General features: G+C 37.2%; 1 protein-coding gene across 2 annotated transcripts; it reads right to left on the reverse strand.

Moving 5' to 3' along the window:
- Positions 1–18,771: 18,771 nt before the first annotated feature.
- Positions 18,772–22,644, reverse strand: LOC122742756 (defensin-B5-like). 2 transcript variants are annotated; one of them, XR_006354952.1, is made up of 3 exons: positions 22,451–22,643; positions 19,181–19,342; positions 18,772–19,035 (listed from the first exon to the last, which is right to left on the reverse strand). XR_006354952.1 is itself a non-coding variant. In XM_043987229.1 (2 exons), the coding sequence occupies exons 1-2, from the start codon at positions 22,590–22,592 to the stop codon at positions 19,188–19,190; spliced, it is 297 nt and encodes a 98-aa protein (XP_043843164.1). In that variant the 5' UTR covers positions 22,593–22,644; the 3' UTR covers positions 18,772–19,187. The 2 variants fall into 2 exon arrangements, 1 of the variants encoding a protein (XP_043843164.1); XM_043987229.1 differs by having other exon boundaries at positions 18,772–19,342; positions 22,451–22,644.
- Positions 22,645–24,479: the final 1,835 nt, after the last annotated feature.

Consider the following 24,479-nt stretch of genomic DNA (forward strand, 5'->3'; position numbering starts at 1 on the left):
TTGTCCTGAAGAGGTTTTCCTCCAAATAAGCTATGGATTCTGATTTACAAGGTGAAAATTCTTCTCCAGTTTTCAACTCAAACCTTTAACTCTCACTATTAGTTTAAGTTCTTGTCCCATGAAGAAGCTCAGGAGTTCCCAGAAAAGAAGAGCCACCAAATCATCTAATTTAGCTGAGCCCCATTATAGATCTGTTTTTTCAAAGAAACATGGTTTTAATGTGCACAAATATTGTAAAAAAAATTGATAGAATTGATTAAAGATAGTGACAAAGTAAATTGGCCTATTGGAGCTCCTTTGACTGATCTAAATAATGTTAAATCAGGCTATCTTAAAGAAAAGTTAAAAGGTAAAGAAAGGGGGCAGCTAGATGGTGCAGTGGTTAAAGCACCGGCCCTGGATTCAGGAGTACCTGAGTTCAAATCTGGCCTCAGACACTTGACACTTACTAGCTGTGTGACCATGGGCAAGTCACTTAACCCCCATTGCCCTGCCAAAAAAGGTAAAGAAAGTTTTCTTTCTCTCTTCTCTTCTCTCTGCTTTCTCTTCTTCCCTGACAAGGCAATGTCAGTGGAGGATGGGAGAAGGGCTAAGAAAGGAAACTTCAAGGAAATAATGATTGTTTGGTATCATGTTCCATGTGTGTCTATGTTTCTGATGTGAGATTGTGTCTTCTGTGTGTCTTTATGTCTGATTTGGGATTGCTTCTTATGTGTGTTCAAGTTTCTGTTGAAAATGTAATTGTTTGCATGGAATTTAGAAGAAAAGTTTTGTTTAATTGCTTGATAAAGCAATCCCCAAGCTTTGGATAGGTTAAGGAAGTGGGGCAAGGGCAGAAGGAAACTTGCTACTCTGACAGTACCTTGAAAACTAATTAGGAACTGATTGTGCTTTAAAATATAAATTTACTTCTGTAAATCCAACCCTGAAAGGACTAACTTAAACTTTCTTTCCAACTAAAAAAAGGCCATTTCAATGATTATAGAAAGATAGTTTTGCTATGTAAGTTTTCCTGGCTTATTTTTAAAGCTGGACATGTCTCACCAACAGGGGAAATGTTTTGTGTCATCAGCAACTCATCTAAAAGGTAATTGAATTTTATTGGGCTATCTAGTAAAGACATTTGGGGAATCATACAAACTAAAGTTCATTACTGATTAATTTAAAGGTAACCTTTTATATGGTGTGTTGTTATAACTTGTATGAGATTCCTACTCTCTTATATAATTGATAATGTATATTTAAATCTTCTTAGAATGCTTTAAATAAGGGAAGTCTGGGATATGGTTGTAAAGTAGAATGGTCTAAGTAATGGGTTTGAAAGATTAGGAAAGAGAAATAAAGGCTTGAGGGCAAATATAGAAGGTGAAGGATTAGGGACAAGTCAGGATGTAGCCTGCCTTCTACACTGTAGAGGGGTAGTAGCCATGCCATGTGGTATCAGCCCCACACTCTCTCCAGATAGTTGTTAGGGCACCATTGTGCCAGTTTCAGATGGTTTAAGCATGTCAAGAGGGTGTGAGGAAGTTTGGTTTTGTTTTAAGTAGAAAGATTGAGAATGCAAATTTTGTAGCTTGACTTAAAACAATGGACACGGGGCAGTTAGGTGGCACATTGGATAAAGCACTGGCCCTGGATTCAGGAGGACCTGAGTTCAAATCCGGCCTCAGACACTTGACACTTACTAGCTGTGTGACCCTGGACAAGTCATTTAACCCTTATTGCCCTGCCAAAACAAAACAAAACAAAACAAAACAAAAAAAGTCAATGGACAAAGTTTCAGGGGACTAGGACCAAAATGGAGGATGCCACACCTAAGTCCCTCTCTTGTTATACAGTTTCTGCTATAGGAGAAAGAGGAATCTGATAAGAACTGCTGCCTCAGTGTAATATGATTTATTATGGCTAAAATCTGTTAAATACTGCCACCTTTAAAATCCTTTCATGGTAGAATAGCTGGGGAAAAAAAACAGAAATTCTTGGAATAAATGGTTCTCATGTGAAATTATACAAAGATGATTGAAATTATGAATTGAGGTTCCCTATGATATCATTTGTAAAATAGATCCAGGTGTAATTGAATAAATTCTGGTCCAATTTTAAGTGAAATTTATTATTATGATGTTATATCAGGACATTTGTATAGGTTTAAGCTGTTACCTCAGTTATGTGACTTGTAATATGTAAAAGTGCCTAATGGTTTAATAGTTCATTGTAGTAGAGATATTGTTAGAAAGTGAATTTTTAAGTTCCTTTGGGTTATGGATTTAATTGTTAAAAGACTGTTGTAATAGTAATAATTGTTTTCTGTGAAGTTTGCCTAGGAAGAACCTTTTAAAATATCCTTATCTCTATTTTAAGGCTTTAAGATCTAGCTACATACTCATTAAAGTATAGTGATTTGGTTTTAGCTAGAAGTAGAAATTACAAAGAAAAGACTTTTATTAAAAAAAAATCGGTCTCTAACTTTTGAGCATACTGTCCTAAGAACTCCTTTCAGCTTTAACTTGAGTTTCCAATTAGCAAGGATTGGTCATGTGATTCATTTCATCTACCCACCTTTTAATAAGACCATATTAAATTGAACACTATATTGAATGTGGCAAAGATATTGGTTATAGTGATGATTATATAAAATCTTAAATATCTCCTTGTGCTATCCAAATTGAAAATTATCTAATAATTGTGAATCAGGCTTTAACCCTGTTAGCTTTAAGCCAAATGCCTTAAGTTCCCTTACCTGCAGGCCTTGTGACAGAAAAGCTGCTTCAACAGAAGAAACAAAGTCAACACATTTTAACATCAACTTCTTATCTAGGAAGTTTCAAAGGTAGGGGCAGAGGTCCTAACTCATTAGAGAAAAGGAGGAAACAGATTTTTGCATAGCTGGGAAATTGTTACTACATATCTTTAACAAAAGTATTGTGAATTTATGAATTATAATATTTTTCTTTTACAAATTCAGAGTTTTAGGCCATAGAAATGAAAATGTTACCATTAGTTATTATAAATTCACAGTTGATTTTATTTAAATCAAAATCTGCCCTAAAGGAAATAACTTGGTCCAAATGCATGCTCTTCTATTAGGACTATTATGGTAAATTTAAAAGATTTGAGAAATCTGATATCTGTATGACCCCAAGAAAGTTCTCTCTGTCTCAGTTTACTTTTCTGTAAGGGGACAGCCATCAGATTATCTAATTTGGCTGGCAATCTTATTATACTGTTTCCTTTATGTCAAACTGTTGAATTGATTGACATTTCATACATTCTTGTTATAGTTGAAATTGTTAAAATGATTTGTATTTTTCTTGTTTGTTTTCTTGCAGAGCAATGAGAGTTAAGTGACTTGCCCAGAGTCGAACAGCTAGTATCAAGTGTCTGAGGCTGAATTTGAAATCAGGTCCTCCTGAATCTAGGACTGGTGCTACATAGCTGCCCCCCAATAATGTCTGCTTTTAAGTTGAGTTGTATCATGTTGATGAAACTGATAACACCTTTTTATATACCTTCACAAAAAAAAAAAAAAGATTTCTTTAAGGTTTTTCTTTGAATGAGTCTCCACATGAACATGCCTACTCATTTTGGGGACAAATAAACTGGTACTTTGTTTTTCCTGTCTGCCTCTGATGTTTATGTTTTTCTGTAGGAGGACAGGTAAGACAAACAAAATTTGAACACGTCTTCTCTGAAAAGTGGCCCAGAGTGAGTCAATCAGCTATTGTTTCCATTTTCTTTTGATTCTTTACAGACACTAGTAGGGGAGTGGGACACCTTTATATTCTAATTTCAAGGACTTGTATCTGTCAACTCTTCCCCTCCTAACCAGGATAGTACCTATTTTTCCCAATAAAAATCAGATTACCTAGTTTTTGTTTCCTGGCTTTTAACCTGTTGATTGTTTTCTTTTAACCAATTAGTCTTATTTTATTCATTGTTTTTAATGAATAAAATGTCTCCCCTTTATTCAGGGTTTAGTGACAAAGCTGAAGATACCTGGTCCCAATTTCTTATTCACTTGGCATGTATTACTTAATAAATCAATATTCACAGAAGCTCAAACCTTTGTTTGCTCAGTCATTTCATCTTTCAACTGCCACAATAGTTATTTTGAATGGAATTTCTATCATTCCAGCTTTTATTAATGCTATATAGAAATGCTGATAATTTTAAAAATTTTATTTTGCATCCTGATGTTTTACTGAAATATTTAGAAGCAGTTGAGTCATCCAGAGGATAGAATGCTGGGGCTGGCTTCAGGAAAATCTGAATTAAAATCTGGCCTCATACTCTCTAGTTGTGGGACCTAGTTAAAACCACTTAGCTTCTCTTCATCTCAGTTTCCTCAACTGTACAATGGGAATTATATTAGTATCTACAACCTGGAGGTGTTGTGAGGTTCAAATGAGATATTTGTAAAGTCCTTAGCACAGTGCCTAAGAAAGTAGGCACTGGACCAATGTTAGCTGCTATTATTATTATTATTGTTATTGTTATTATTATCATTATTATTATTATTAATTTTCCTTAACTAGTTATCTGAAATTTTCCAAGTTAAATACCATGTCATCTGCACATACAGATAATTTTGTATTCTCTGCCAATACTTATATAGTTTCATTATCTTTCTTCTCTTAATGCTCCATCTAGTTCTTCTAGAGCTTAGAGAAGAGAGAGGACATGCTCATTTTATCCCTGTACTTAAAGGAAAAGCTTCAAGGGTTTTGCTATTACAGATGATAGTTTTTGTTTGTAAGCATATGTTCATTTAATATTAAAGAAGCATCTTTCTATGCTTATAATTTTGAATGCTTATGAATGCCAACTTTTCTCAAAGGCCATTTCTGTATCTATCAATATAATGGTGATTTTGTTTCTATGACTACTGAAATATTAAAATGCTCAAATTATGCACACTGTTTTTATAATGTTAAATCATTCTTCTATCCCTGATTTAAATCCAAGTTGCTCATGGAGAATATTTTTTAAATATATTTAATAGTCTCTTTGACAAGTTTGTATTGAAAACTTTTGCACTGATGTTCTTGAATTAGGTTGGTTTATAGTTTTCATTCTCTACTTTTTCCTACCTGGTTTAGATATTGACCATTCCTCCATTTCTGCTCTGATGGCTCATTGTGTTTTAGATAGTAAGACTGGGCATTTGAAGGCTTTGTGAGCAAACGGTGGAACATCCTACCAAGACACAGAGGTTTTCAATCCATCCAGTAATGGATTGTTTATCTACCCAGGTGAATTCTTTTGACAAGAGCAGCTCTTTTAAAAACAAGTACCTAGGTGTGGAGAGATTGTAATTTATCATTACAGGAAACACTCAAAATAATGAAATTCTGGATCGGGATGAAATGTTGAGTAAAATAGGGAGAGGGACTACACCTGGGATTTCATCAGTATAAGGAATTTCCATGTGAGGAGACACACTATACCAAATCAGCTTTGCACTTCATTAATCACTTTAAGGTTTACAAGTGTCTAGAATGATGAAAAGTAGGCAACTTATCCAGTGTTCCACAGCAAGTATTTGTCAGAAGTGGGAATTAAACACAGGTCTTCCATGATTTCTTCCATGATATGGATTCTCTATCCACTTTGTAACACTGCCTCTCCTCCATACATGTGAATGTAAACTTTTCATTATGTTTTATGATATAGACATTTCACCTCTTTAAATGAAAAAAACACCCTGGAATAGTCTCTGCCTTCAAAAACATACTTTCCAATTTTTTTAATTAAAATAAAAGTAACAAATATTACATGCATTTCAATTGCCTTCATCTTCTATACTCTGACTCTTCCATACCCCAGACCCTAAATGTACCACATTTTCCTGTTTCTGTTCTCATCTATTTTTTTTACAGCATTTGGCTTTGTTATTATAGCATGTGCTTATACTCTTAAACTCTTTTTGACAAATATGATATGAACAGGTACCACCCTTGCTGTAACACTTGTAAGTATCAGAAGTTTGGCCATACCCTATGGAAAGAAGAAAAAGAATATTTCAGAAACTTTGCTTATAGCCATATAGAAGTTATATTGTATTCTGAATCAGAGTTCAGAGAGTTTAGCCCTAAATATAAGCTCCATTAATTTGATTCTTAAAAAGTAATCTTTCAACAAATGTGTTGGTATGGTGAAATGGATAGAACCCAGGACTTGGAAATAGATCTATATTCCAGTACAACATGTTAACTTAATAGATGTATAACTTTATGAGATTTATCTCATGTCTCTGAGCTTTTGTTTAATTATCTATAAAATGGGAATCATCATACTTGCACTAACTAACCTCACAAGATTGTTCTGAGCATCAAAGTGGGAAAGGGATTGGACCTGATACTTTATTGGTATATCATAGATTGTACTATATCTCTTTCCTACTCAGTTAATTAGTGTGGTTTCCTCCAGTATCAAGTGCACACTCTCCTGTTTGTCACCTAAAGAACTGGCCCCAAGGCATTTTCCCAGCCTAATTACATACTTTTTCATTTCATGCCCTCTATAATTCAATCAAACTAGCTTTCTCTTTGTTTCTCACAAAACAGGATATCATTTATCATCTATGGACCTTTGCATTGACCATTCTCCATTTCTATAACAGACTCTTACCTTACTTTGAACTCTGAGAAGCTTCCTTCAAGGCTCAGCTCATGTGTTATCTTCTAAATACAACTATGCTAAATTCTCAAGTTCCTAGTTCCTTCCTAAAACCCAATTACTATGGATCTATTTTATATGTCATTTATATTAGTCCATGTTGTCATTCCCAATAGAACATAAGCTTCTCCAGGATAGAGACTGGGCCATAATTGTCTTTGTATTCCTTGTCCCTGGCATAAAGGAGGCACTTAAGAAATATTTCATGATTAACAGATGTGCAAGGCACTGTGCAGGGTACTAAGAATCCTTGATTGAAAAAGATATATTCCTTGTAGTCAATGACAATATAATATGGTAAGATAGGGAGATAAGTGGCATAATATCAAATATAATTTTATTATGCTTAAAATAAGTGAAGTGCTTTGGAATTTGGATTAAAGGAAAATCACTTCTGTCTTGTCTGGGGAAGATCAAGGAAGGAAAAGTTCTTGGGAAAAGTGATATTTTGAGTTGGGTCTTGAGGAATAAGTGGGATTTCTATTGGTGGGTATTAGAAAACATTTCAGGCTTAGGGAACAAAGTGAGCAAAGACACATTGGCATCAAGGAATGGGCTGTGCCTAGACATTCATTTTGGTAGAGGGGAGGATTACAGGAGATAGTGGTGTTTTGAGTGATGCCATAGAAATAGGATTAGTCTTGAATAAATGGATTCTGAAAGGATAAATAGGATATAATAACTATATGGAAGGCACTAGAATTTTTTAAAATTAGGAAAGGTTTCCTGCGATTGACTCAAAAAGGAAGTCAGAGAAGGCAGGAGGTAAAGATAAGGAGAGGGATTCTTCCAGGGATGGCAAATGGCCAATGAAAATGTCCAGAGCACCTTGAGATGAATTTCTTGTTCCAAGAACAGCAAGGAAACCAGAGTCACTAGATTAAGGAATATGTGGCAGGGGAGGAGGTAAAAAGTAATAGGAGGACTTAAAGGTGGTAGAGGGAATATGTTACAAAGGGCTTTGAACCCCAAGCAGAGGATTTATTTTTGATCTTGGAGGTAGTAGTGATTGAATAGGTGACATGGTTTGATCTATGCTTTAGGAAAATCACTTTGGCTTTCTGAAAAAAGGATAGACTGGAGTAGGGAGAGACATGGGCAGCTAGCACACCAACCAGTAAGGCTATTGGGAAAAGTGATATTTGAGTTGGGTCTTGAGGAATAAGTGGGATTTCTACTGGTGGATATTAGAGAAAATTTCAGGCTTAGGGGACAAAGTAAGCAAAGGCACATAGGCATCAAGGAATGGGCTGTGCCTAGACATTCATTTTGGTAAAGAGAAGGATTCAGGAGATAGTGGTCTTTTGGGTGATGCCATGGAAATAGCTCAGGCATGAGAAGATCAGGGCTTGCACCAGGGTGGTAGCAGTATCAGAATAAAAAGAGGTATATTCAGGAAATTGGGCAAAGATAAAATCAACAGGTCTGAGATGGGAACAGATTGGGTATAGGAGATGAGAGAAATGCAGTTGAGGATTACACCTATAAGCTGTGAGCCTTGGAGACTTGAAGGATGGTAGTACTTAGAACAAGTACTGGCAGTACAATGGTAACAAATGGTACCTTGAAACGAATAAGGAAATTTGGAAGAGAGATATTTTGGAGAGGAAGATAATGAGTTCAGTTTAGGACATTTTTAGTTTACAATATCTCATTGACATTCAGTTCAAGATGTCTAATAGGGAGTTTGGAAGGTAAAACTGGAGGTCAGCAAAGAAGTTAGAACTGCATAAGTAGATTTGAGAATTATCAGCTCATAGATGATCAGTGGATCCATGAGAGCTGATGAGACAGTTAAGTGAGAGATCAGCCTTTCCAGTAAGAAGGGGCCAGTGGGATTTTATCCTGAGTCTTTTTTTCTTGCTTCTGATGGTGGGTCAGAAAAACATGGGAGGCACTCAGCTCTGCAACTTTGTACTTTCAGAGCAAATAGCAAACACCAAATACCTTAGAAGAAATCTGGCACTCCACAAATGGAGATGGGTAGCTGAGATTGTGCTCAGAGTGGGTATTAGCATGTTTTTACCTGGCCATAACTGAGTCATAAGCACCCTCTGTTGCCCAAGCTGAAACCTGTGAGAATGTTTGCCCAGTAATCACCTACCACATTTATATAGTTCTCTGCTTTAAACACATCCCCTTTTGATCTTTACAATAGCACTGTGAATTAGACACTACAGTGAGAAACTGGAGCCCAGTGAGGTTCATTGACTCACCTAAGGTAACCAAACTAGTTGGTATGACCTAATTATTTAGAAAGCTAGTATGTGGCATGGCTGGGATTCAAACCCATGTCCCATGACTCCAAAGGCAATGCTTTAGCCACTTCAGCAGATTGTCTCTGGGTAAATACACTGTCAAGTGCTCCCTTTCCCACCACTCTTCCAAGATAGAATATAATTGAATAAGTTTTCAGAAAGTCTTCTTCTTCAGCTGGGTTCAAATTACACACCTGATACTTATTACCTGTGTGACTGAACTTCCACTGACCTAATTATTATTGTGTATAAATGAGAAAATTTGTAAATGAAGGAATCTTTACTCAAGAATCTGAGTTCTCTTTCAAATTTCATCTTGATGTTATGCTGAAATCATTTTGGAGATTTCTCACTCTTCCCAGTACTAGCTTCCCACACTATTTCAGAGTTTCTTAAAAGTTTATAACAATCTCCCAATGCCACAAGGTCCATTCTTCTCCCAGACCTTCCTCCTTCTGATCAAAAATGCAGCATCTGTCCAGCTAAATAAAAACTACTCCCCTAATGAACTTTTTAGCCTAAGGGATGGTGACTTTTCTCTCATTCTCCCTTAGAGTAAGGGAGATCCTGGCCCTAGTCCTAGAGCCAACTCGTCTAGACAACCTAATGAAGTTCCAGACTGATTCCATCATCCATTTCCACAGTCCCACCGGTTAGTCAATCTGGACCCTACCTGTGTCAGCAAGGGAGATCACAAAAAGCACCAAAAACATGAGGTGGAAGATCTTCATAGTGACTGGTTGGCTGGAACCTGGGAATTATAAGAGAGGTGAGGGAAGGCCACTTTAGTAGAGGCCTAGAGTAGACAGGACAAGGGTTGCTAGCCAGACCAGGTCAGGCTTAGTTTACCTTGGCTCAGTTCAGTTCAACTCCTAAATACCTGAGGGTGACTGAGGAAAATTTCCCAAATCCCTGTATTTATAGGACTAGAAGATTTCCCAACAGGACATTGATGTTTAAAATGTAAATGTTGTAATCCACAATGAAATTCTAAATAATCCCACATGTTATTTAATTAATGTTGAGGCCAAGTCATGTGATCTCCTTTCCCTCCTTCTGGCTGCAAGTGGATTGGGAGGAGTAAGTTGAACATGTTGGCTAAGGCAACTTCTCACAAGCAGACCCTTCCTGCAAGGGCTAGAATTTCCCCAGCTAGAGATATTGAGGAATTTCTCATACAGGGTTCCTAGAAAGCCCTGAAAGAATCTGACTCTTCCACAACACTGAAGATCAAATATTTTGAAAGTCTGAAAAGAAAATTGTATGTTAATTCTAAGATTGTTTAGGGAGCCAAATCATAGAAAGTGATTTCTCCAACAAATTATTAGTCTTGCTTTAATTGAAATTTGCACCCTGCTATCCAGCACCTGTCCAATGTGCAGCATTCTGTGGCCTGTAGGGATTGATAAGTAACATTTCACTGGAGAGGAAAGAGCAGCAGAAGGGGGAACCAAAAAAAGAGGAAAGAGTTCTGGGGAAATTTTTAGCATGCATATTGCAGGAGTTGTCATCAGAATGAGAAAAGCCTCCCTTTTCAATGGCTTGAAAGAGTTGGTGAATTTTTAAAATTGTTGAAGTCTAAGGTATCAGGGTTGAGGTAATCAGCTAGAGAAAGTTAATAGTGTCTTTTATCCAAGGAAAACAATGAGTTTTTACAATAGTGAATGAAAGCATCTGCTTTACCATGTCTTTGTATAGTTTATTATATATTTTATTTCTCCTCAAAAGCTGAGTCTCCTCATATTGTTCTGTACATGTAAGAAATTATTCACTTTTAGAAGCATATTCAATTGATGTTTTCCTTAGCTAGAAGGTCGAGATTGGGACAGTCTTCCTGAATCACTTTTGTTATTTCCTGGATCTCTATCCTCTTTCCTATGAAATACTAGTTATCTTCTGTCATTACTCAATAATCATTTTATAAGCACTTAATCTGTGCCCTATGCTGTAGAGTTCTCACCTCCAAAAGTCCATTCTGCAGACCAAAGCTCTTTCCCACATTCACCATCAATTGAGGATCCACTTTGTTTTTGCTTCTTCTCCTTGATAGCCTTTCTCTGCTTCCTCTTGTTCACCAAAGCATAGGAATGCTCACTTAAGGGAGGTAGTTGGAAAGAGCAATGTTGAGAGCTCTATTTTCTGACTTCTGATCTCTGCCTCAGACTATGTCTGTGACATCTGGCACAACAGCTCTCTTGCCTTTTCCTTCTTCTTCTGTAAAATGAAAGTATAGTGCCAAGATTTCCTTTATATTTGGGGGTTGTGCTGTTAAATGTTTAATAAGCAGCACTCCAGGAAAAATAATGTACACATGAAACACTTTTAAGTTTAATCTCTATTCTGAACATTTTTCTCTACCACTTTCTTTGGTCTAGACAGTTGACAAAACATAAATCAAGCACTGATTTGTAGTATTTGCTGGTTTCTAAATTGTAAATACTCATACTGAAATTTTAACATTCTCTTCTCAAGAGACCAAGGAGCTGGCTCCGACACAGTCCTACACGGAGATTACCCTGGGTAATCAAAGGCTAGGCCAACAAAGTATAAGCTCTGATAGGTTCTATTATAATGAATGGAAAGGCTTTTGCTATGGTCCTGGCAAAAGACTAAGTCTATATCCTAAGAACATTCTACCCATGTATATAGAGGCTCTTTACAATACTATATAAGTCTTTACATGGTAGTATATAGATAATAAGAGGAACAAGGCCATGCCCATGGGTAATGATAGTCTAATGGTCACCCTTTAGTGATTCTTCATTGCCTAGAAAATTAAGTATAAACTCCAGGTTCTGATATTCATGACGTTTCACAATTGGGCTTCAACCTCTATTTCTATGCTTACTTTAAACCATTCCTTTTCATTTCTTTTATTTCTTTGCTGAGCTGGACTATTCTCCATCCCCTCTTCTTTGGCCATGTGTAGAAGTTTTGGAGAGTCAGATTTTGATTTGATTCTTGGAAAAAATAACTTTCTAACAGTTAGAGCTGACCAAACATGGAATATTTGTCCTGCTTGGCATCCATGGGATGCCTGGAATTAGGAAATGGAGAGATGTATGCAAGGAACAAGGAAGCTAATGTAACTGAATCAAAGGATAAACAGTGGGGTGTAAGGTATAACAAGACTAGAAGAGTAGGAAGGTGCTAGGTTGTGGAGAGCTTTGTAAGCCAAAACAGAAGATTTTATATATTATCCTGGAAACAATAGGAAGTTACTGAAATTGATTGAATACAGGGTGGAGAGAGATGGAGTGTGACATGGTCAGACTCAAGATAAAATTGACAGCCCAGTTAAGGATGGACCAGAATGGATAGATACTTGGGATGGGGAAAATAACCAGCAAGTTATTGTAATAGTCCAGGTGTGATGTGGTCAGAGTATACTCCAGAGTGGTAGTTGTGCCAAAGGAGAGAAGGGGACATACAAGAGGGTTGTTATGAAGGTAGAAACTATAAGACATGGCAACTGCTTTCTTAGGGGATAGTGAGGGAAAGTGAGGAGTTGATGGTACCCCACCTAGTCTGTGAGTTTTGATGAATAGGAGGATAGTGGTACCCTCAAAATAATAGGAAAATAGTAAAAGAAGGCTTTGGTATAAAAAAACGTTCAGTTGGGGCGGCTAGGTGGCATAGTGGATAGAGAACCGGCCCTGGAGTCAGGAGTACCTGAGTTCAAATCCGGCCTCAGACACTTACTAGCTGTGTGACCCTGGGCAAGTCACTTAACCCCAATTGCCTCACTAAAAAAAAAAGAAAAGAAAAAAAAAATGTTCAGTTTTGAACCTAAGATTTTTATGAGACATAAAGTTGAGAACATCTAAGGAGATGAGAGATTAGAGGTCAGGAAAGAGGTTAGAATTGATCAAATAAGTATGAAGCATCATCTGTGTAGAGATAATATTTACATCCAGGGCAGCTGATGAGGTGACCAAGTGAAATGGTATAGAGAGGGAAGAAGGCCCAGCATAGACACTTGGAAAATACCCAAGGTAAATGGGCATGACCTGGATGAAGATCTAGCCAAGGAAACTAAGAGCATTCATATAGAGAGGAAGATAAACAGGAATCATAAACATAGTAAATAGTAGAGTCAAGCAGGGATCACTGGAGTGCTCTGCTTGAGACCTCTTGTCACTGACATTAAACCATTAACTGACACTGAACCATTAATAGTTATTCTTTCAATTTGGCCATCCAACTACGTCTAGATTCTTCTTATTATATAATCATAAACTCAAGGGTGCGCTGGAGTCGGCACAAAGTAGATGATTATAAAATTTTCAGTGTGATATTTACATCTCATAAATCAGCAAATGTTATACTTCAGGGCTTCATTGATTGTTTTCTTAATTGTCTACACTTAAGAAAATGTTAATCATGCAGATTAAACTTTAAAAGTATGTCTTTCCTACATTGTTGATTTTTTTTAGGAGAGTCAGTTGTTAAAACAGTTACCAGTATTCTGCTACATAAAGCCCATATCTCTGCAGTTTTCCCACAAGAATTGTATGAAATAATTTATCAAAAGCTTCACTAAAATCTTGGCAAACCATATTCAGATGATTTCCCTAATCTATTGATTTAATAATTCTATGAAAAAAGTAAAGGATATGATCTGTTATAGATGAAGTCATGCTAACTCCTTGTAATCACTGCTTCTATTTTTAGATGTCAATTAGAAATCTGTTTTATAATTTTGCCAGTTATCAAACTTACTGGTCTATCATTTTCAGATGGTTCTCTGTGCCCCTCCCCACTTTATTTTGAAAATCAGGACAATATGTACTTGTCATCAATCCTGTGGTACCTCTCCCATTTTTCCCCACTATCTTTCAAATATAACTGATATTATTTCTGCTATCACAGCTGCTAATTCTTTGTATGACTGATATTGTATTTTACCTGGTCCAAGGAAAAAAAATTTTCAAGTGCAACTCAGTGTTACTATCTCTTTGATTATCTTGGTGTCAAGTCCTCACTAGTCATTTTTTTCTGTTAGTTCTAATGCAAAGATCATTTTCACTGGCAGAAAAAATGGAATCAAAATTACAATTAAATATCTCTTCTTTCTCTCTAATATCAGTTATCATCATTTCATTTTCCTAAACGAAAGCTGTTTCCCTTTTTTGCTACTCAGTTTTCTTTGGGTATAGTGTTAAAACACATTAAAGCTCTACCTTTTCCCAACTCTATTTTTAGAAATATTAAGAAAGAAATATTTCTCTAGTCTGAGAAACTGAATGAAGAAAACCTGATAAATACTTACTGACATTTGTAGAAAAATAATGACCTTACCTAAATTTTTCTCCTTGCCAAAAACAGCCATTTTCTTTAGCTGGGTCAAAAGGTCAGGGGATAGGGCACTCCACTGTGTGTGTTTTTCTCTCTACTCTTTTGCAGGCTTTTATTTTTGTCTCACATAAGTCCCATGATATTAAAATAGATATCTAGATATCCATATTTATCTATATGTATATATATGTATGTATGTATGTATATATGGTGTATATATATATATATATATATATATATATATATATATATATATATGCAAACGTGTCTGTGTGTGTGTGTGTGTGTGTGTGTGTGTGTGTGTGTGTGTGTAGCCTCAGGAGTTGAGTAAAAACTTCAACTCTCAGAAGTCATGAAAATCTAAGCCTTTCTTCCTCCTCCAGGCAAGATATTACAACAGGATCATGGAAGTCACTAAAGGGCAACTGAAGGTGAGAATAAGAGTATGAACATAATTCAAGTCAGGAGAAATAATGCTAGGGCCCTGTTTAATCTGTAGGGCTATAAGTACTTTTCAGTAACAGCTGGGGAACTCTATCTGTACAGTCATCAACAGAAGGCCAACTTCCTAAAGTGAGGTCCTAGATCATTCCTGCTCTTTTTTCCCCTAGAGATCCTGACTCCAAGGGCTGTTTTGTATATTAAGCCCTCTATCTGATGCCTCGTGGCACCATTTCCTTTTCTCTAATTCTCTAACCAAGTGGATTTATTTACATGATTAGGCATAGGACCCTGGAGTCTTCAAGGTCCAGCCTAGATTCTACTTCCTTCTGGGAGATGAAAGTGATCTCTCCTAGACAAATTTCTCCTAGTGCTCTATTCAGGTCTCTCATATCACAGAAAAGCATGATTTCAGGTTTGGAAGGGACTTCAGTGGCCAACTAGTGTAAACATACTTGAAAAGATATTCTCTCTACAACACATCCATCCTGTGCTTAAATATTTTCAGAGGACAAATTCATTATTCTGCTTTTAAATAGTTCTAATTTTTAGGAAGTTTGTCCTTATATAAAGAGAAAATTTATTTATCCACCAATTATGCCCATCATCATGTAAGGAATTCATTGTGATTTGGGGTTTTCATAACCCGATCTTGGCTTCATTATGATCAGACTGAAAAAAGCTAAGCTTAAAAACCTAAGAGAAGATGGGTGTGTACTCTGATAGATAATTGAACAAACAAGAGGAACTATGACCACAGGGAACATTTATTGAAACTAAGTATCTAAGCCTCCCCTAAAAGTTCCCCTATGCTCACATGGGCCTGGCAAGATTATAATGGGGACAGCCCATGTGGGTGTGCTGCGACAATTGGAGACTTGGCGTGACTAAGAACCGCCCCTTCCTTTGGTAGAGACAGTTAGAGGCAATTAGAGAAAGAGGAGAGGGTTCTGAGAGAAATGAGGAAGGAAGTTAGACAGTTAGAGGAGGTGTTGGTGTTTTGACCTTTGGACAAAAACAGAAGAGACTACAAAGCTAATTTTCCTTAAAGCTACAGATTTTGGGTGGTGGTGAGTTTGTGTTTTTGAGGCAGAGGCAGATTCGGGGTACCTGGGGCCTTTTTATCCCAGAGACTTAAACATTGTTCCTAGCTCTATTATCTGTGTTTTAAATTTGTTCCCATTAATAAACCTGTTTTGTTTTGTTTTCTGGAAGAGACTGGAGCTGCCCACTTAACTTTTCCTATACTAAATTTGGCCCTTACAGTCCCTAGTTCTAGTCTCTAGGATCAAATAGAAAAAGTCTAATCTTCCTTTTAAGTAATAGACCTTAAATACTCTCCTTTGGCCTTGTCTTAACAAGGTATATTCCATAGAACACGTATAGAGATGGATCTGTATGCTTTGGTCCCTTCATTGGCCCCATGTACATAGTTGCCTTGTCAAAAACCCATAGTTACTTAATAGTTTCAGTGTATGGGAGGGTGTGAAGAGGGGAGATGGGGGTGGGATATCAATCCTGAAGATTATATGAATTGTCGTAGTATAGTCATCTATTTGTGGTGCCCATTACATGCAACTGCCTAAAAGAGTATAGGCCAATAAGCCAGGAACTGCTGCCCACTTATCAGACTTCAAATGTAGAAGATAAATTTTCCATTTGTCTCTATCTCTTCTTCTGATTGTGCCATTTGGGGCAATTCTAGCTCTTCCTTGGATTTCCAAGGGGTGGGGATAGGGGATATCAAATATTAGTATTAGTATTTCTTTTTTACCCTTTGTTATTAATAAAGATATTTTTATCACATTTTATGGTCCCTGAGTGTCTCATTGTATTCTAATTCTGTGCATGGGTCACTGGACTAGCCTGAGATAGACCCAGGCTAGAATAGTCATGATAAGATTAAGATATCTGTGGGACATGAAATTTGAAATATACAATAGCAAGTTGGTGATGCTTGATGAGGTATCAGGAAAGGGACTTGTATTGGAGAAATAAATTTGTTTTGTTTTGTTTTTGTGGGGCAATGAGGGTTAAGTGACTTGCCCAGGGTCACACAGCTAGTAAGTGTCAAGTGTCTAAGGCCGGATTTGAACTCAGGTCCTTCTGAATCCAGGGCCAGTGCTTTATCTACTGCACCACCAAGCTGCCCCCTGGAGAAATAAATTTGAAAGTTATCTTTGTAGAAAACAGGAGATGTATCCTTAAATTTCACTTCTCTAAATTTTCCTCTAAATTTCTTGTAAGTTTGTTCCCTGGGGCCAAGCAGAACATATCTAATTTCTCTCCCATGTGATTGCTCTTCAAATATTTGATAACCATTATCATCTTCCCTTCCTCCAAATCCCCTCTTTACTTTAAACAAACCCAATTTCTAACTGTTCCATCTTTTGCATGGTCTTCTTACAACATCCATCAGAGTTGTAACTAGTTTGGGATGAATTAGACTTTTCTGGGGAAGGATTACAGACTTCCTCCCCATATTACTACATCTTACACCTTATATCTGTGTCCTCTTACTAAACCTAGAGCATCTGGCTCCTATCCAAGCAACTCCAAGCCACATTAACAAAATGGTGCTTTCACAATCATACCTCTCTCTGAAAGTCGGCCTTCCTTTTTATGCCCTGCAGGGACGAAGGATAGATTTTCTGGGACATGAGCTGTGCCCTTATACAAATAACCATTCCCAAACACCTTTATCAAAACACAGAATGTGCTGACTTTGGAGCATGTGGATTCCCCATGGATGGATGTTTTCCAGTAAAGCCTGTGTGACCATTTATTACAGATGTGGCCTTGAGCAACTCACTTAATCTTCCTAGAACTCATTTTCCTCATCTACAAAATGAGACTATATTACACTAGATTCCAAGTCTCAATCCTATGTTGTAAAGCTGATTCTTCCTAAATGGCCTCTGAAGACTCTTAAAGGGCTGAAGTTCTATACTTGTAGGATTGGTCTAGGAGTCAAGGAACCAGGCTTCCAATTTGGGTGGTGTTATTCAGTCATGGTCACAATTCTTTGTGACACCATTTGGCATTTTCTTGGCAAAAATACTGAAGTGGTTTGCTATTTCCTTGTCCCCCTCATCTTACAGATAAGGAAACTGAGGCAAACAGGTTAAGTGACTTGATCAGGGTCACATACCTAGCAAGTGTCTGCTGTCAGATTTGAACTCAGGAACATGAGACTTCCTGACTCCAGGTCTGGCACTCTATACCCTGCACCACATAGCTACCACCTGCACCTAGCTGCTATCTGCTAGTTTTGTTGGTATTTCTAAAGAGCTACTGGGAAAATTGCTCCTCCCTCAAGCTAACTGTTTTTCATTTGGGTGTCACAGGATTGAGAAGTTAAAACTGAACCTTAGAGATCATCTAGTCCATCCCCTTCATATAACACTTCTACAAATTGAAGCACAGTCCAGGAAAATTACATACTCCAAGGTCACCATAAGGCCATGCAAATGTCATAACTGCAATGTTATTGTTGAACTAGATGACCTTAGGGGTATCATTCTGCTTTAACATGTCACACACATATGATCTTTATATTCTTAGTTGGGAATTTTATTTAGTTAAGGAAGTCATCAGGAAGGAAATGGGGCTTTTGAGGAGGGTTTTTGTTTTTTGTGGAGTAATGAGGGTTAAGTGACTTTCCCAGGGTCACACAGCTAGTAAGTATCAAGTGACTGAGATAAGAGTTGAACTCAGATCCTCCTGAATCCAGGGTCAGTGCTTTATCCACTGTGCCACCTAGCTGTCCCCTGAAGAGTTTTTGAAGGAGGGGAGGAGGGTTACTCTAAGTTCACAGCCATAAAAACAGAGTTCTATAATTCTTGAAGTGTTTGAAAAGTACTTTCTACCCCTAACCCTGTGAGGTAGATATTCTAAGGGTAGTGATCCCTATGCTCTAGAAGAGAAAATTGAGGTTCAGAAGCTGAAGAACTTGCCCAAGATCACCTAGCTAATAAGTGGTGAACAGAAGATCTGGGTTTGTGAGTCCTGTGGTCTTCCCACTGAACTCCACTTCCTCTCTATCTCCTTGGTAATTTTTATCTCCCCATTGAAAAAAATAATGAAAATTTGGCCATTTTAATGGCTTAAAAACAATTAAGTTTATTCCATGTAGCATTTACAAAGCCTGAAAAACCCAAGGTAAGGCCTCAACTTCCAGAAACCAAGTAATTGTAAAGTCTATGAGCTGGGAGGCCGGAATGATTATCTGTCTCTTATTTGAAGCAGAGTTCATCACAAGGTTAGTGTCCAGATGTCTGTGCAGAAGAATAGACTTGTGAATAAGACATTCAAAGAGGAGAGATTTCACTTTCTGTGTCACCCAAGAAGAAACTTATGTCTGTTCCAGGGAAAAAGAAGAGGGGAGAAAGAACATGATTGAGGATGGTTATTGGTTAGGAGCCATTATTGCTTGACAAAAGTTTGATATAAGCTAGGTGATTGTCTCAAAGAAGTCCTCAGTCTTTCTCCTATGATTCCTTAACCTTAGGGTTAGAGATGGTTTCTTTTACAGCAAGGTTTAGCAAAGGCACATTTTCCCACTTTGGTCTCCTTCCAGGGACACATTCCATTGCGACAAAGACCGGAACGCATCTTACAGCTTTCGGCATCATTTATTGGGCTGCTTCTTGGGAGAGGATCATCTCCTGCATGAAGAAAAAAATTTTTAAATGGAGACTCAGTCTCAGCCTAGCAAACCCAGACTGAAAACATCATCCTGATTGATGCTGAAAGGGAAACTCTTTGTGCCCCCAAACTCGTGCCTCTGATATCTAAACTCTTTACTAAAACCACCAGGTTAACTGAATCCCATGTTAGGAAATGGTGAGATTTCAAGTTTGTGTAATTTTCTTAATTAATCAATCAACAACCATTTATTGTCTACTATGTACAAGACACTGTATATGGCTCTGGAGAAATAAAGGCAGAAATAGAACATACCCTGCCGTTAAACAGCTTACATTCTCATAGTGTAGTGGGAGGTAGGGGATAATAGGCCCACTACATATACATGTAACTATATCCAAGCTATATGCAAAGTAAATGCAAGATGATCTGAAGGATAGAATTGTATTTAGGGATACCAATAAAGGTCTCATAGAGAAAGGTGATGCTTGAGTTGAGCTTTGAGGGAAGCAAGAAATTTTAAGAGGGTACAGGTGAGGAGAGAATACATTCTAGGCATGAGACTCCATGCAAAGTCAGAGAGATGGAAGATAGAATTTTATATGTAAGGAAAAGCAAGAAGCACACTTTGACAGGACTGGAGAATCCATGAAGGGGAATAACATTTTAGTAAGGCCAGAAGAGTAAATTAATCCAAATGTAATTCTACAGATTATACTTACCATCCTTGTGACTGTGATACTGATCTCCAAGCCTGTTTTCCCATCTTTATGTAGTGATAAGGGAACAGCTAGGTGGCACAGTGGATAGAGCACCGGGCCTGGAGTCAAAAAGACTCATCCTCCTGAGTTCAAATCTGGCCTCAGACACTTACTAACTTTGTGACCATGGATGAGTCACCTAACCCTGTCTGCCTCCGTTTCCTCATCTATAAAAAGAGTTGAGGAAGAATGGCAAACTACTCGTGTCTTTGCCAAAAAAAATAAATAAAACAAATGGGGTCATAAAGAGTTGTACAAGACTGAATAACAACAAAATATAGTGGTAAGACAACATTATCTGTAATATTTCTCTCACAGGGGTTTTGAAGGTCTCACGAATAGTGTATATATAGAATTTTGCAAGCCTTAAAATTCTACCTCCTATAATTATCATTAACAATATAAATAATAGCAAATATTTTTAATGTTAGAGCTTTATTTTATTTTACAATCTAATTATTGGCATTTATTGAGAGCATCAAGATATAACAAACACTAAAAGTAAACAAAAATGGGACAATAGAAGAAAGGAGCATATTTCCTAAAGGCTTCTCAGAAAGATATTAAAAGAGAAAAAACAACAACAACAAACTATTTTATCACCATTTAGTATACCTGTTGCTCTCAGTGGCACTGGGAAATGAGAAGTCAGGGAGAGAGAGCCATGGCTTTCATCTATCTAAAGCCAATCTTACTTTATTGTCTCATAAGTGTTACTCTGTGTGTCACTTTGAACAGATTCTTTTCCCTCCTTGGATCTTAGTTTTCTTTATTTAAAATGAAGGTGTTGGACTAAAGGATTTCTTATATTTGTTCCTGCTTTGAATACTATGAAAGCCCAAAAGGGACCTGGGTTCTAGTACACACTTTGTGTGGTCATAAGCAAGCATCTTAACTTCTTTGGGCCTCAGTTTTCTTATCTGTAAAATGAGGGAATTGGAGTAGATGACCTTTCGGTTTTCTTTCACTTCTAAATTTATAATTCTCTTATCCAGTGAAACTTTCTGAGCCTCAAATTCAAAGATGACAATCTGTTTTATCATATTTTTGACACCTCTCATATAGTAGATAGAATGATGGCCCTCGAGTCAGGAATATCTGAGTTTAAATCCTGCTTCTGTTACTCATTTGACCCTGAAAAAGACATTAACCCACTCTCAGCCTTAGTTTGCTTATATATAACATGAAGAAATTGGATTCAAGGGCCTATGAGCTCTAAATCTATTCCTCTCCTTCCTTTTTTGTTAGGGTCTTACTTGGGATCATTGGTTTCACAAATAATGAATGTGTTTTTGTTAGGATACTTTTCAAATTTATTTTGGTCTATTTAACAGTTCCATAAGTTTATGTCAAGACTGACACTGAATCAGTCCTAATTGCTTCCCATTAGGCTTTGATTTCAGGAAATCTCTAACTTTCTTTTCATACATAGATGTAGCTTTTCCTTGATAACATTGTGTTTTATGGAGAAGAAGAGACCATGCTATTTATAAGTGTGGTAAAAAACAGAAGTTTTAGCTGAATCATTTGAGAGTTGAGTGCATGCTACTGAAGCAGCTTTTGAAGGACCACCCTTTTGGGGAGTAGACTGCAACGAACAGCCATGCACCTGCCTGAACACTGGCCAAGCACGCCTTGTCCGAGGGCACCAACTTCCAGGATGGCAGTTTGAAAACTGAGAAGGAACGGAAGTGGGGTTCTCTCTGGTTTTTTAAACTTAGCTATGGTGGCACACGTGTGTGCTGGTTCTCGGCCTGGCGGGCAGTTTGGGATTCGGTGAGTTTTATAAAGGAAAATAGACTAAGTTTAGATCTAAGATTATTCATTTGTATTTCTACTTTCCTATTTCCCTAATTGGTAACACCTTTTGTTGTCTAATTAATTCCCAAACAATAAAAACTAATCCCTCACTGATTAAAGCTCAGAGGTTTCTTTTTCTTAGTGGTTTGGGAGATATATAAGGGACAAGTTAAAAGGAGGAGTTTAATGCTCGTATATCCAATTTTAAATCTCACATAATTATTGCTTTTGTCTGTTGCTTCAAGGATTAAAGTTTGAAGCTTTTAGTCTCTAATTTTCCTTGGCATATATTAAGAATTTTACAAATACCATCATAAATTTAATCTCCCTCTTTCTCTCTCCTCCCACATATATATGCATATATGTATGTGTGTATATTAATATATATGTATATGTGTGTGCATATATGTATATATATATATGGATGGATAGATATATGAATGTATTATATATTGGTATAATTGAAGAAAGATGTCATTAGCTGGAGAAGCTACTAAATGTGTCATTGTCATTATTATTGTTACTGTTAATAATAAAATAAATATGATATTGGTAAGATAGTCCTACCTCTACTATCCTTAAGCTTTGTCTTCTCTATCTGCCCAGCTTCAGCTACATGTTCCTGTGTAGCCTCTTCCATACTCCCTGGGGAAGCCTGAACCTGGAAAAACAGAAAGAGAAAAGCAAAGAGAAAGCAAAAGATTCTCATGATAGTTAGTTTGGGTGCTTCAGGAACTGCACAAGCTTCTATTTATTAGGAACTATACTTGGAGATTCCAATTTATAACGGATGGCCTGGCACAGGGCACATGAGGACAGCTGGTTGGCTACATGACAAATGTTAGTTTTGCTTTGATGTCCAATTCCTGGGTTTTATATCCTCTCATTCCTTCTGTTTGCCAACAACTGTCCAATGACCTATCCTGCCTTCCAGCTGTTTATCTTTCTTTTCACTTGAAAGCAGTCAAAGAAAGTAGATAAAGGAAACTCCTTTCTGACTTCAGAGTTGCAGCTGTTAGATCTAATTTCATTAGCTTTTTTTGAGTATGTCACCTCTGGCCTTTAGTTTCTCCCACATTATTTCACATTAAAGTGATCTGATACATGAAGATAAAGAGCAAATTAACCTATGCTTTCAGGAATATATATACATGGGCATGTAGAGGCCTCAGGAAATCCATGTGTTTTGGGTTCTCTTTCCCTTGGATATTTGGTTTAGAAACGAGATAAGATAGTTGTCAGATACACACATCTGTGCAACCCTTCTCTGTGAGGTTTCTGTGATTACAAAGGAGCTTTTGGGTTGGAAATTAGTCTCTCTTTTAGAATCAACTAATTCTCTTTATTTATCTCAAGATTCCACCTTCCCCAATTAATAACCTTTCTCTACTCCATTCCTGCAATTCTCCTAACAAGTGTTCAACAAATAGGAGAATGAATTACCTATCTCTGAAAGTCACTGGGGAAGAAAGGTGCTCCCCAGAAACTTGGTTTCTCATCTTCCATCCTTTCCTCTCCTCACTGTCCTTAATCATTCTGTTGACTCTACTGCAAAAGTATCTTTCACTTCCACACCTTTTATGGAAGCAGAAACTAAGTGAGAGTTTATATGACCTTCTTAAGGTTAAATGCAAGACAGTATAGAGTAGGAAATCTCAAGGCAGCCTCTCCCCTTTAGCTGCCCCCCCTCAAGCCGACTACCATCTAGGAACAGTCCATGAAGAGCTATCAGAAGCATACTTCTTCAAGGTCAGTTTCTCTGGCAGAGCTACTAGAAGGACTACCACTCCCATGAGTCCCCACTAGACAAGCAGCTAGCCAGTAACATCATAGATTTTTAGTAGCTGCTCTTGCTTCTTTACCACTCCCTTTTCCTCCATCCTCCATACCCAACTGACTCTATGGAATTCTACTATTATTCTACCCTCATTCTTGGTATCTGGCCATTTGGATCAGTCCCTCACCACTAGGCAACCTGAGCACTAGCTCATTACTGGAACTCCAGTCTCCCTTCAAGAGAAGAAAATCAAATCAACACTTGAACTGGAGCCTGGGAGCCTAGTTGCTTATTTAGAAGGATGTAACAGTCATCAATCAGTCAACACATTTTTATTAGCACATACAATGTGTTAGACACTGTGCCAAGTGCTGGGTCTACAAAGACAAATGTAATTCAAAACAATCTAATTCCTTATATCTAACTTTCCTCCTCCAATTTAAATACCTATTATTTAAAGTCCAAAAAAAAGAAGAAAAAAAGGAAAAGAAATGAAAAGAAAGAAACCAAACCAAACAGTCTAGCACTGCAATCTTTCTCTCTAACACTTGGGTAGGCTGGTTTCTATTGGCAAATCACTTCTGAAACTAAATAGAAACTGTGTGTATGTCTATATCACTGTCTTTCTAATCTATATTTATATCTATGTAGCTGTTTATCTGGCTGTCTGCCTATTACTATGTCTATGTTATCAATATCTACATCTATGTATAGAGCATTCAATCATTTTCAGTTATATCTGACTGTGACCCTATTTGGTATTTTTGATGTTTTGGTTTGTTTTTCTTTGGCAAAGATACAGAAGTGGTTTGACATTAC

The sequence above is a fragment of the Dromiciops gliroides genome, chromosome 2 (genome assembly GCF_019393635.1).
Source record: "Dromiciops gliroides isolate mDroGli1 chromosome 2, mDroGli1.pri, whole genome shotgun sequence".
Classification (NCBI taxonomy): domain Eukaryota; kingdom Metazoa; phylum Chordata; class Mammalia; order Microbiotheria; family Microbiotheriidae; genus Dromiciops; species Dromiciops gliroides.